Source organism: Myxocyprinus asiaticus, chromosome 49 (assembly GCF_019703515.2).
Source record: "Myxocyprinus asiaticus isolate MX2 ecotype Aquarium Trade chromosome 49, UBuf_Myxa_2, whole genome shotgun sequence".
In the NCBI taxonomy this organism is placed as follows: Eukaryota; Metazoa; Chordata; class Actinopteri; order Cypriniformes; family Catostomidae; genus Myxocyprinus; species Myxocyprinus asiaticus.
This window is the reverse complement of record NC_059392.1, coordinates 16,953,309-16,968,342: the sequence shown is the minus strand read 5'-3', so window position 1 is coordinate 16,968,342 and position 15,034 is coordinate 16,953,309. Positions and strand designations below refer to the sequence as shown.

Sequence of the window (15,034 nt, the reverse complement as noted above, 5' to 3'; positions counted from 1 at the left end):
TAAATGTGAGTAAATCATGAGAGAATTAGAATTTTTGGGTGAACTAATCTTTTAATTGCATGTTATTTCCATACAATTCTCATTTAATTGTGAAAACTATACATCATTAAAAAAGTTCTAATACTCCAGCTGATGTTTAGCCATTGTTTCATAATAGAAAGTGGCTTCGGAGCAGGCGACAAGGCGGCCCTAGGAACAGCGAGGGCCAAACTGTCCCGGGCCATCAGAGAGGCAAAGCATGCACATGCCCAGAGAATCCACAGCCACTTCCAGGACAGCGGCGACATGCGGCACATGTGGCAGAGCATCCAGACCATCACCAATTACAGGACAACATCACCTGCCTGTGACTGTGATGCCTCCCTTCCAGATGCGCTGAACAACTTCTACGCTCGGTTTGAGGTGCAGAATGATGTGGCAGCGAGGAAGACCAGCCCTCCTCCCAACGATCAGGTCCTATGTCTTACCATGGCTGATGTGAGGAAAACTCTATGCAGAGTCAACCCACGGAAGGCTGCTGGACCAGACAACATTCCTGGCAGAGTGCTCAGAGGATGTGCAGACCAGCTGGCTGACATCTTCAACATCTCCCTGAGCAGCACCGTCATTACAACATGCTTCAAGGCCACCACCATCGTCCCCGTGCCGAAGAAGTCTTCAGTGTCCTGCCTCAACCACTACCGTCCCATTGCACTCACACCCATCATCATGAAGTGCTTCGAGAGGCTTGTCATGAGGCACATCAAGACCTAGCTGCCCCCCTCACTGGACCCCCTGCAGTTCACGTATCGTCCCAACCACTCAACAGACGATGCCATCGCCACCACCCTCCATATGGCCCTCACCCACCTGGACAAAAAGGAAACGTACGTTCGAATGTTGTTCACAGACTTCAGTTCAACATTCAACACAATCATTCCTCAGCACCTGATTGGAAAGCTGAACCTGCTGGGCCTGAACACTTCCCTCTGCAACTGGATCCTGGACTTCCTGACTGGGAGACCTCAGTCAGTCCAGATCAGGTGCAGCATCTCCACCACCACAACACTGAGCACTGGCCCCCCCAGGTCTGTGTGCTCAGTACACTGCTGTTCACCCTGCTGACTCACGACTGTGCAGCAATGCACAGCTCGAATCACATCATCAAGTTCGCCGATGGCACAACCGTGGTGGGTCTCATCAGCAAGAATGACGAGTCAGCATACAGAGAGGAGGTGCAGCGGCTAACGGACTGGTGCATAGCCAATAACCTGTCTCTGAACGTGGACAAAACAAAAGAGATGGTTGTTGACTTCAGGAGAGCATGGATAGACCACTCTCCACTGAACATCGACGGCTCCTCTGTGGAGATTGTCAAGAGCACCAAATTCCCTTAACTGGTCCCTCAACACCAGTTCCATAACCACGAAAGTCCAGCAGTGTCTTTACTTTCTGCGAAGGCTGAGAGAAGCTCATCTCCCACCCCCCATCCTTACCACATTCTACAGAGGGACTATTGAGAGCATTCTGAGCAGCTGCATCACTGCCTGGTTTGGAAATTGCACCGTTTTGGATCGCAAGACCCTGCAGAGGATAGTGATGACAGCTCATCGTGGTCTCTCTTCCCTCCATCATAGACATTTACACCACATGCTGCATCCGCAAAGCCACCAGCATTGTGGATGACCCCACGCACCCCTCACAAAAACTCTTCACCCTCCTGCCGTTTGGCAAAAGGTACCGAAGAATTCAGGCCCTCACGGCCAGACTGCGTAACAGTTTCTTCCCCCAAGCAATTAGACTCCTCAACACTCAGAGACTGGACTGACAACACACATTAAACTGAACACCATCCGACTCCCTTTGCAATTTTGCACATTTCTGTATTATCTACCTGAATTTTTTTGCTGCTACTGTATTCATAAAATATTGTAATTAATTTCTTGTCACTTCTACCTTGCTGCTACCCCAATAACGATTACAAAAATATATGGTTTGTCTGTAATTTCCATGCGGTCTCTGGTATTTTTATATGTTTGTCTACATAATGTAACTGGATCAGCTGAGGCTGAACACCTAAATTAGCTGCACACTGGATATTCTATAAATAATCTGTTTTCTACCTCATTCTATGAATGGAATCTACATGAGAGAACAGGAAGACACTGTTTTAACAACACAATTATGATTGGAAGATATATGCACTACATAGTGTGCAATTGTTATGTTTACATTCTGCATTTATGGTGCTAATGCTTACAGCTAATGCTATACATAGCCATAATCACATGACATGGACCATATCTATATGCACTAATGTCTTTAAGGATTTTTGCAGAAATCTGTTCTGAAACATCATCTAAAAGAGAATGACAATTTCCTTATGTTGTTTAAGGGATTAAGAGAAAGCAGTTTAACACACCTGAGTTTCTCCCGTAGAATGTGGGTTATGTGGCCACGTAAGCACATAAGCAGCATTCTTACAGGTTTCTGAAGAGTGTGCATGTGCGTGAACAGACCGGATAACAATAGTCATAGGAAAGAAACATTTCTGGGAGTACAGTGGAGAAAGCACATATCCCATAAACTGTACCCATTTATACACACCAATGTAAAATATTGACTGCCCCTCATGTCCACGTTTGTGTGCTTATACACAGGGCGAATCCCAGAGTTTTATGTAAAAGAACGCGAATACTATTGCAAATACAAAAAAAAAAAAAAAATACTATTGCAAGGCAATTCCGCTGCAGATCGCAAAAGTTAAGGAAACAAACACAGCAACAACTCTGAAATATCTGGACATAAAGCAAAGCAATGGAGAATAAAATAGCAAAGTCTTCCTCAGATGTCATGTTTGTTATTTACACAAGCGTCGGGGGGGAAATACATTACTGTGGAGAAAACCTCTTACTGACTGAGCAACATGTATAAGGTAGTAAAGAGGGACCCCATGGTCACCTTTGCCTCCTAGTGATGTGTCGCTGTATAGCCACGCAGGCTATTTGGAGGAGAGCCGAATTTTTTTGAAAAGATGGAACACTCTCTAAGATGGTCAGACACAAAGTTGTCACCACAGATGCATCCAACACAGGCTGGGGAGCTCTGGACGACAGATGTCCACCGTTTGGCACCTGGATAGGTGCACAAGTTGTGTCGGACATAAATCTCCTGGAACTGCTTGCAGTCCTTTTGGCTCTAAGAGCCTTAGGATTAGACGGTTCGGACAGCACAGCAGTTGTGGCCAATGCTAAACCTGGCGAACCGAATTCTCCTCTGGAGTGAATAATGTCTTCTTTCAATACATGTGATGTACATCCCCAACCACCTGAACAGAGGAGCAGATTTACTCTCGCATCAAGGTGCCAGGACAGGGAAATGGAGACTCCGTCCTCAGAGGAATTGGGGGGTAACTTGGGGAAGCCTGTCTGCCTCCCTGAAGACCATGCATTGTCGCCTGTGGTACTCCATGACACAAGCTCCACTAAGCTTGGATGCCTTAGCTCAGATGGCCAGCAAAACACAAATATGTGTTCCCACCCATCTGCTTGCTTCATCAAAGATTTTGCAAGATACAGGAAGACAAGGAAACAGTGATACTAGTTTGGCCCAAAAGCCACTGGTTCCTGGACAAGGGATAGAGCTGTTGGATGCTCACCCATGGGAAATTCCTTTGAGGACCGATCTGCTCTCGCAAGCTTGAGGCAAAATCTGGCATCCTCAGCCAGAGCTGTGAAAACAGCTTGTTTGGTCTCTGAACAGGGCTCATCTGACACAACAGGACTGTCGCAACTGGTGCTAGGCACCATGCTGTTCTACAGGCCAGGGACCCCTCAACGAGGCAGTTGTCTGCCTTAAAAATGGTGAGTGTTTGCTGACTGGTGTTCCTCCTAGGTTGAGGATGCAACACATTGCACTACGCAGACTATACTCTCATTTCTGCAAAGTCATTGCAATAGCAATACAGAGGAACTAATTATTGGACCAAAAATGTCTAAAAATAAGATGACAGAAAATGATTGGACTATCTATGGATGAACTATTACATCATCTTCTACAGTAAAGAACTTGGTGTTATATTAGAAAGCAATCTGTCGGGGACCTGGGTAGCTCAGCGAGTATTGATGCTGACTACCACCCCTGGAGTCGCAAGTTCGAATCCAGGGTGTGCTGAGTGACTCCAGCAGGTCTCCTAAGCAACCAAATTGGCCCGTTTGCTAGGGAGGGTAGAGTCACATGGGGTAACCTCCTCGTGGTTGCAATTAGTGGTTCTCAATGGGGTGCGTGGCAAGTTGTGCGTGGATCGCAGAGAGTAGCATGAGCCTCCACATGCGGAGTCTCCGCAGTGTCATGCACAACAAGTCACGTGATGAGATGCATGGATTGATGGTCTCGGAAGCGGAGGCAACGGAGACTTGTCCTCCACCACCCAGATTGAGGTGAGTAACCATGCCACCACAAGGACCTACTAAGTAGTGGGAATTGGGCATTCCAAATAGGGAGAAAAGGGATATACATATTTTTTTTTTTTTTTAAAGAAAGCAATCTGTCCTTTGAACATCATATTTCCAATGTTTGTAGAACAATATTCTTTCACCTCAGAAACATTGCGGTGTTACAACATGATTTTGGTATCTGATGCAAAAAAAATAATGTGTTCATGACCTCAAGACCAGATTATTGTAATTCATTACTGGGAGGATGTCCCACAGGTTCAGTAAATACGCTTCATTTGGTTCAAAATGCAGCAGCTAGAGTGCTTTCTAGAACCAAGAAATACTGAATGATCATATCAGCCCCGTCATGTTCTTTACGATTGCAAAACTCCTGCCTGTTAATAATATCTAGAATATCAAAATCCACAAAATGAGGTAGATCCTTTTCCTATTTGGCTCCTAAACTAATGAATAGTCTTCCTGGTATTGTTCGGGACTCAGATACACACTGTTAGTTTTAGTCTAGACTAAAGGCTCATCAGCCAGGCATACACCTAATTTATCCCTCAACCCATAGTTATGCTGTATTAGTCAGGTCTGCCGGAACCGGAAAAACTTCTCATATTCTATAATTATGCTTTAAATTGAAAGGCATCTACACTAATATTATTAGGGGCCCAGCACGGAAGGTGCGTAGCCCCTACTGTATCCATAATTATTACTATTCAGGCTGGAAGTCTATGGCAGCCCTATATACGAAAATGACATTTTGCACACTGATAGGGGTGGGCATGAATAGCCCCTATACCAAATTTGGGGTCTCTAGGTCATACTCTATAACGCCACCACAAGTTCAAAAATGCACTTTTCTTTTGCATATATCTTTTGAACCGTTTGTCCTACAGACACCATTTTTTTTGTCTGATTACTCTCCTCCTGATGATTCAAATGGACCCCTTACATTAAAACTCCACCCATTACAGTGGCCGCCATCTTGCATTGACATTTGCTGTTTAAACTTTTCACGTCCATCAAACTTTGTCCAATTTGTCCAAATGATGGCTCAAAATAATCTCCAGACCGAGCCACACAGAACTGATCAGAAATCATTTTAATTTGTGCTACCATTCAGAAATTATTATTAAAGTTAACGAGGTCAACGTGAAAATGGATTTGAGGCTGTGTCTCAGCAATGCTTTGTCCTATCAAAACGAAATTTGGTATGCTTCATCAGGACTATGATCCGAGGTAACATAAAAAGTTTGGTGACAGTGCCACCTATGGCTCAAGAAATGTCAATTCGTGTTTTATTTTTGCCCATAACTTCTGAACCATTTTTCCTAAAAATATAATTTTGGTGTCTTTGGTTCCTTGGGTCATGAGGATTTCAACTATATCTCAACTATATATTTGTCCAACATCAGCCATATACTAGTCAAAAGAGTGGTTTTAAAATGCGTAATTCTGTTGATATCCGAGTCTTCATATTGTGCTTACAACAATGCAGACTGTATTTTATTGTGTTATTCCTGCTTCAATTTAAAAAAAAAAAAATAGTTCTGTCAAGTTTTCCCAACATCAGCCATATAACCTCTCAGACATTTAGAATTTTATGAAAAAGTAATGTTTATTTTAAGTTCTTTGTCCGATTTGAATGAAAATTGTAAGTGGTCTTAAAAATAATGTCCTGAGGGCACCTAAGCAGTTTGGAGACAGCACCACATAGTGGTCAAAATGCTTAGTCAATTTAAACAAATCATTTAATGTATCATTGCTTCCTTATTTTAAGTCTTCTGAAATTGGCAGAGATACATTTCTAACCGTATTTATTATATTATTTATTTAAAACCTGCTGCTCTCAGCTTGGAATGTCTCTTTGGCACTTTTGAGCTGTGTCAGCTGAATGGCCCAGTAGCTAATACAAAGGAATACAGGTAAAAAGGTTGTGAGTTCAAGTACACGTAAGAGCAGTTTTAAAATTTGAACTTCTGTTGATCTTGGAGTCTTCATATTGTGCTTACTACAATTCCGACTGTACTTTATTGCGTAAATCCTGCTTCAATTAAAAAAATAATAATAATCTGTAACAATACAAAGAATTGGACAAACAGAATTCAAATAAAAAAAGTACATTCTCTGAGTGATGACTGATCATCAGTGATGACATCTGGTGCTAACACAGAGTCTACTGAAGGAAAGGAGGAGGTAGAACAAGAGCAAGAAAAACGAGCCGAACGAGCCAGCTCACTGAAAAAAGCCAGAATGCCCATCACTAACTTACACTAGAGGACATACAAACCAGGATCATAACTAGCTCATGTGAGCACAAATGTCACCCATGGTAACTAAAAATAAACCTTTGTCATAACATAAAATGACATTAAGATTAAATGGAACTTGAAACATAACTATAACCCGCAATTACTTTTAAATGTTCATTAATAACACCCCCAAAACAGTCCCCAAAACCGCCACAGACCTACCTAATTAATTATGCAAACACAACAGCCAATAGCAAGTCCCTAAGCAAAAACCACAACAGAAGTTACAATATTTTATCTATGAGGTTGTGATTCACTTTCCTGACAGAATGTACAACCTGTGTTGTTTGTCACTGATTTGCAAGAAAAAAATTAGCTAAATAATTCCAGTCACAGTGACAAAAAAATATATATTTAAATAAAAAATAATGCAAAATTCAGTTGCATGGCTTATAAGAATTAGCTTTTTATAAATAATTTAATAATAAATCATATTATAATTTGTTTAATAATATTTAACGTTTACTTTGGACCCTACGGTATGCAAATTTAAATTAGCGAGTTATGATTTGCTAAAACTACCTGAGAGCAGAAAAGCCTCAGGATAGACTGAACAACATGGCACACCTCTCATTACAGAGATCTTATGGTGACTTTGCCAACACAAGAACTTGTAAATTATAAATGTATGAATATTTTTTGTATGCATTTTTTTTACTAATTTAATGTTTGATTCAAATGTTTGTGTTTCAAAATAAAAACATTTGAATAACTTATAAATAATATAGCACAGTTAACTATCCATCTAAAACCATTTATATACAGGTGCATCTCAATAAATTAGAATGTCATGGAAAAGTTCATTTATTTCAGTAATTCAACTCAAATTGTGAAACTCGTGTATTAAATAAATTCAATGCACACAGACTGAAGTAGTTTAAGTCTTTGGTTCTTTTAATTGTGATGATTTTGACTCACATTTAACAAAAACCCACCAATTCACTATCTCAAAAAATTAGAATATGGTGACATGCCAATCAGCTAATCAACTCAAATCACCTGCAAAGGTTTCCTGAGCCTTCAAAATGGTCTCTCAGTTTGGTTCACTAGGCTACACAATCATGGGGAAGACTGTTGATCTGACAGTTGTCCAGAAGACAATCACTGACACCCTTCACAAGGAGGGTAAGCCACAAACATTCACTGCCAAAGAAGCTGGCTGTTCACAGAGTGCTGTATCCAAGCATGTTAACAGAAAGTTGAGTGGAAGGAAAAAGTGTGGAAGAAAAAGATGCACAACCAACCGAGAGAACCGCAGCGTTATGAGGATTGTCAAGCAAAATCGATTCAAGAATTTGGGTGAACTTCACAAGGAATGGACTGAGGCTGGGGTCAAGGCATCAAGAGCCACCACACACAGACGTGTCAAGGAATTTGGCTACAGTTGTCGTATTCCTCTTGTTATGCCACTCCTGAACCACAGACAACGTCAGAGGCATCTTACCTGGGCTAAGGAGAAGAAGAACTGGACTGTTGCCCAGAGGTCCAAAGTCCTCTTTTCAGATGAGAGCAAGTTTTGTATTTCATTTGGAAACCAAGGTCCTAGAGTCTGGAGGAAGGGTGGAGAAGCTCATAGCCCAAGTTGCTTGAAGTCCAGTGTTAAGTTTCCACAGTCTGTGATGATTTGGTGTGCAGTGTCATCTGCTGGTGTTGGTCCATTGTGTTTTTTGAAAACCAAAGTCACTGCACCCGTTTACCAAGAAATTTTGGAGCACTTCAGGCTTCCTTCTGCTGACCAGCTTTTTAAAGATGCTGATTTCATTTTCCAGCAGGATTTGGCACCTGCCCACACTGCCAAAAGCACCAAAAGTTGGTTAAATCACCATGGTGTTGGTGTGCTTGACTGGCCAGCAAACTCACCAGACCTGAACCCCATAGAGAATCTATGGGGTATTGTCAAGAGGAAAATGAGAAACAAGAGACCAAAAAATGCAGATGAGCTGAAGGCCACTGTCAAAGAAACCTGGGCTTCCATACCACCTCAGCAGTGCCACAAACTGATCACCTCCATGCCACGCAGAATTGAGGCAGTAATTAAAGCAAAAGGAGCCCCTACCAAGTATTGAGTACATATACAGTAAATGAACATACTTTCCAGAAGGCCAACAATTCATTAAAAACGTTTTTTTTTATTGGTCTTATGATGTATTCTAATTTTTTGAGATAGTGAATTGGTGGGTTTTTGTTAAATGTGAGTCAAAATCATCACAATTAAAAGAACCAAAGACTTAAACTACTTCAGTCTGTGTGCATTGAATTTATTTAATACACGAGTTTCACAATTTGAGTTGAATTACTGAAATAAATGAACTTTTCCACGACATTCTAATTTATTGAGATGCACCTGTATAACCCTCAACACAAACCCAAATTATTTAGGGGGTCCTAAAATAGTTCTGTGCCCAGGGTCCAACATTTGGTGCTGCACCCATTGCTAAATTATACTTCCACTGTACCCTGGATTTTGTTTGATTATTTGACTTTTATGAAATCTCAATTAGATATACCAGAAATCATCCCAGTGGACCCTTTCCATCTCACTGTGTTGTGCTTGTTTTATTGAACAATATTGCATTTCCCAGAACATGATCATATTAATTTAAAGCAAGGTTCAAGTGTCTAACCAAAGAAAACAATCACCATAATGGTGACTTCTATGAATGAAACTAAATAATGACATCAGCAACACTAAACAGAGACAAACCTCTATTAATTCTCAGTAAATAACTTTTGCACACATGAAAAACAACCATCCTCACAACATATTGAAACACAGTTGTCTAATAACATTTTATTTGTAGTTGATGTACATCTAAGACCATGTGGCTGTAAGACAGATTCAATTGTTGTGGTGTCTGCTGGTTTGTTCTCTTGTTCTTGTTGTCCCTCTTTCTTTCCTTCAGTAGACTCTGCTTGTTAACACCAGGTGTCATCACTAATGATCAACCATCACTCAAAGAGAGTGTACCCATTTTATTTAATTAATCGTTTGGTCAAATCAACATTGAACCCTTCAAAATGTAGATTCAACAGTGCTCAGTGTTAGTTTTTAACACCATCGGGTGGAACCGAAATGAACACTAAGGAGTGTATATTTAATACTGGGGATTTTGCTGTGTACTCTCAACCTAGAATGTATCTTTGATGTCAGTGAGACATATTGATTGTGTGGTGCAGTGGTTAGAGCTCTGGGCTTTAGTTCAAAGACAGGATGAACCCTGGTTTAAATGTTGTGCTTCTGTTGTGCTGGAGCTCTTTGCATTGTGATTGGTGTATGGCTTTAGGGCTTGGCCCCAATCATTGCTGCTTGCAGCTAAATTAAGGGGCCAAGCACTGAAGGTGCATAGCCCCTATTGTATCTGTTAGTATTATTATTAGGGGCTAAGCACCAAAGGTCTATGGCAGCCCATAGAACAAACTCCATAGCACCAGCACCAGTCCAAAAATTCAATTTTCTTTTGTGTATATCTTTTGAACAGTTTTTCCTAGAAACTAAATTATTTTTTTTTTGGTCTGATTACTCTCTTCTCAATGATTCAAATGAACCCCCATACATTATAACTCTGCCCATTACAGTAGCTGCCATATTGGATAATGATGTTTACAGTTTAAAAGATTCATGTTCTTCAAACTTTGTCCGATTTGTCCAAATAATGGCTCAAAATAATCTCCAGACCAAGCCGCACAGAAATTATAGTAAATAATTTTGAGTTTCACCTTTGTTTAAAAGTTACGGCTGCGCAAATCTAACGAGATGTGAGGCTGTATCTCGGAAACGGCTTGTCCTATCAAAACGAAACTTCTGCATCATCAGGATCATGATCTATGGGTACATACAAAGTTTGGAGACAGCACCACCTATGGGTCAAAAGATGTAAAAAATATATTTTTGCCCACAACTTTTGAACTGTATGTCCTAAAATCATGCGGTTGGTGACTGTGGATTCCTTAGGTCATGCAGATTTCAACGATACCGATATATAATTTTTCTCATGTCAGCCATAAAGTCCCTCTGCCACATTTAATTTAATTAAAAAGTTATTTTAAAATCACTGTCAGATTTAAAAGAAAAAAAATTTATACTGTACATCATAAACATGTCCTGAGGACACCCGAGCAGTTTTCAGACAGAGTCACCTATAGTTCAAAAGATAATCCACACTTGTGTGCTGACTCTAACCATGTGATATCTCTTTGCCACTCATTGAGCATGTCAGCTGAGTGGCTCATGATCAAAAGGTTGTGAGTTCAAGTCCAGCAAAAATTTGTTTTAAAATGTATACTACTGTTGACCTCGGAGTGTTTTACAATGTAGGCTGTACTTCACTCCACAATTGTCTCTCCACCATATTGAAATGTATTAAAAAAAATTATATATATCTTTTAAATACATTGTCATATTTCAAATAAAATTGGTGTGCATCTTTGACATCATGCCCTAATGATACTTGAGCTGTTTGGAGACAGTGCCACCTAAAGTTCAAAAGATAACCTACATTGTATGTTGACTCTAACCTTAGGAAGTCACTTTGCCACTCAATGGGCATGTCAAATGTGTGGCTCAGAGTGTTAAAGCACTGGTTTACAGTTTTCAAGAATCTTAGGTTCGATTCCCACTTGGACCGGTGTTAGAGTTGATGCTATATTGTAGTGGAGGTCTTTGTATTATCTTAGTGTTCTTCTTCTGATATATATGGGAGTGATATCTTTTGAAAGGTTTTAGAAGTTTGGAGACAACATCCCCTGTAGTTAAAAAGAACATGGTCTGTTTACCATGGTTATCATGCTACATGCTATGATAGCTTAGCATGCTAATCGTTTAGCATGCTAACTTTTGTTTTTTTTTGTCTGTAGGGCAATATTAGCTGAGCATGCTAACGGTTAGCATGCTAATCAGTAAGCATGCTATCCAATGCATTTGTAATGCTATTTGATCACAATGCTATTTGTAGACAACATTAGCTTAGCATGCTAATCATCTGTGTCACTCATTTGTGTGCTCGCTCTAAACATGTCAAGTCTCTGTGGCATTGTTTAGGTATCTCAACTGAGTGGCCAAGTGGTTAAAGTTTGGACCATTGTTCAAAAGATTGAGAGATATGTTTTTAATTTTATACTTCTTTTGAACTCTGAGTCTTCATGATGTGCTTACTACTGCCAAGCTGTACCACATGGCATAATTCCTGCTTAAATTAAAAATCAGTGATCTCTAACAATCTTTTATTAGCAATCGTTTTGTACTTGCGGATTGGAATGTGTCTTGGGCAATGTTGTCTGTGTAAACTGATTGGCCTAGTCAGTGGTTAAAGCATTGGACTTTGGCTCAAAAGATTGAGAGTTCAATTCCTGCTAAAGGTGGTTTTAAAATTTTAACTTTTTTGTCCTCTGAGATGTTGTGCTTATTACTATGTATGCTGTAATACATTGCAGAATTCCTGCTTGAATTCAAAATTGCTCTGTGTTAAAGACTTTCTAAGCTTTCTTTTCGTACTCTCAGCTTGGAAATTCTCTATGGCATAGTTTAGATGTACAATCTCTGTGGCCTAGTGGTAAGAGCATTGGACTATGGCTTAGAAGTTTATAAGTTTAAGTCTGCTTAAGAACGCTTTTAATTTTTTTAAAATTCTGTTGACCTTTAAGTCTTCACGTTTTGCTTACTCTAATGCAGGGTTGTAAAATTCCTGCTTCAATTTAAACCACTTTGATGTATCAAAAACATTATCTCAGCAATAATTTTGAACTCTTAACTTTGAACGCAAATACAAAGCTGACTCTGGCAACTGTGGTTGTGCTAATTCTCTGCCTGTTATGTCCCATTGGTGACTATCAGTGTTGTGCCTCTGTAGTACAGTGGACTTTCCATTGGATCTTTGAACAGAAATTCACAGATTCAAACCCATCCTTGGTCACCTTTTTTTCTTTGTCATTTGATCTCTATGTGTTATTTGGGTTGTGCAGTGGTTGCTATGCTGGTGCTTGGTCCCGTTATTGCTGCTTGCAGCTATATTTCTATTTGCTTTCCCGTCTCATCCTTGAGATACATATCCCGAGGTTACCAGAGCCTGCCAGATCCAGCTCCGGACCTGCTCGATGTCCCACTCCCACAGCTAGTCTCACTGAGTTATGTTCCAATACCTGGAACATCAAATTGTGCACAATACCTGCAATCCTGCACCAAATTTCAGATCCTGAAATGTTGACTGGTTTTAACAAATTTTAGAGCTCCTTGGTTTTGACCAGCCCGAGAACTCATTATTTGAGTCACTTAACGTTTCCCTATTGTTAGATATTTGATTACTTCACCTCATAAACCACCCCAGCGCATCCCGTACTGCTCTAACAGCTCAGTTAGCATGAAAATCAGTTAATATAGTTATTAACAGCATTAAAACACACTTTTGCAGTTTTAAGCTTCTCCTCTATTCACCCAAAATGCAATTGTCAAACGTCCTTTAAGACTTATTGTATTTTAAGGTACTTAAGATTTTTGATGGCCTGAAATATTAAAAAGTGAATTTAAGACATTAAGTACCCACGGGTACCCTGGAGTCAATTCAGGGTGTCTCCAAGCATGTATCTCGCATAAATAATTAATTAAATTCCCATAGGGTCATTGATGTCATTGCACTCACTTATGATTTGCAAGGCATACAGTTTCTTTTAATGTAATGACCCAATTATTTGCAAACTATTTATACTATTTTATAAAATTTGTACTTATATCATTATGTTAAGAGAAAATTATTATATTATAAACATTATATTTTACTTATATATTGTGCTGTTATTACAATATGTACTGTGATTATGTCATGAGTTGCTACCATGAGCTCATAATGTAATACATTTCTCATAATATAATAACCTATTACATTATGCAAAAACATAATACATTAAACATTAAACATAATACACAACTACATTATGCGCTTACAATTTAAAATAAATTATGCTACAATAAACATTATACTGTTGTGAGTTGCTACACATCTTCACACCAGTTGCTAAAGAGTCATTACTAAAATGGCTTTAAGCTCTAACATCATTTATTTGCAGATGACACTTGCTTTGATATGCTGTATCTAATGCAATGACATTCATAAATTTGTAGGTGTGACTTATGCCAGGTTCACATATCCCAGAGCAGATAGTTTCGGCATTAAGCCTATTTTTGCCACACGGCTCACGTTGAGCTCAGCAGCTCTGGGTGGAGTACAACACTAAAATAATCAGAAGATTATTGAAAAGACACAAAAGCAAATCAAAATTATTCAAACCGAACCTATAGTACACTACAATTTATATTTCTGCATGCAAGTAACTCAATAAAATAACTTAAAGGAAAGAATTAATAAACTGCCAGACCTTTTGCCATACTGTGTATATAGGTGTACAGTATAGACAACATTAACGCTCACGCCATGCTCATGGAGGATGTGTGAACCCGGCGTTGTGTATACAAAATGTCCAAATACTTTGTGGGGCCACTGTACGTTAAAACCAGCAGCACTTTGTTGTGCAGTTGATGCTGTTCTAGTGTATGTCAAGTGAGTGTAAATGCTCACCTCTGGTGGTCCCTGATGGCTGACTGTTGCACCTAAAGAACAGAAAAACTTTCTAAACAAGCCAACACAGTGCAATCCCAGAAAGAAGAAGAAAAAAAAAAAAAAAAAGGGCAGTGAGGTACCTGAGAGGAGCTAGCGGTTTAGTAGCAGCTGTCGAAGCCTCTCTGCTTTTAAACTGATAAGAGACCACCGCATACGGACGCACGTGTCTCGGCCTGGACGAAATCTCAAAATCCACATACTCATAGAAGTATTGCTGTGGAGAAAAACGCTACAGTCAAGTTTACTTGAATGATAAAACAGCATTTTATTGCACCCAAGTACACTCAATTGCTTAAACGGCCTTTTTTTGCCAGAGTATGAATGCTAAAAACTTTATTTTACCCAAGAACATTCAAACAGTGAAAAATAGCCCTTTATATTGCACAAGTATTCACCATTATTCAGCCCCAACCCTTTTCAGCGCTCCGCTCTTCCACATTGTGTCATCTAACTACCTGTTTCTAAGCTACTAAGAAGAGTCGATCGATATGGATTAAGTGTGGGGGCAAAGAAAGTTTTTTTTACCAAGAGTTGATGGTGTCTAAGTTGATGGTATAATCATTTCTAGATTGAATATCTGGCAAATGGCACCTGCATACCTTTTTCTTAAAGATCACTGTCAGCTGTGCACCAATATTAATACAGTCTGCAAATTTTTTCAACAAATATAACATTCGAGCATGATACATTG

General features: G+C 39.7%; 1 protein-coding gene across 5 annotated transcripts in view; it reads right to left on the bottom strand.

Annotated features, from left to right (window-relative positions):
* Positions 1 to 15,034, bottom strand: part of LOC127438244 (protein TASOR-like) — a 202,226-nt gene that overhangs the window by 115,228 nt on the left and 71,964 nt on the right. For all 5 annotated transcript variants that reach the window (XM_051693677.1, XM_051693672.1, XM_051693673.1 and 2 more), the window contains 2 exons: positions 14,424 to 14,557; positions 14,302 to 14,333 (listed from right to left, as the gene is read on the bottom strand). In XM_051693677.1, coding sequence (XP_051549637.1) covers positions 14,302 to 14,333; positions 14,424 to 14,557 — 166 coding nt within the window. The remainder of the gene's footprint in view (positions 1 to 14,301; positions 14,334 to 14,423; positions 14,558 to 15,034) is intronic.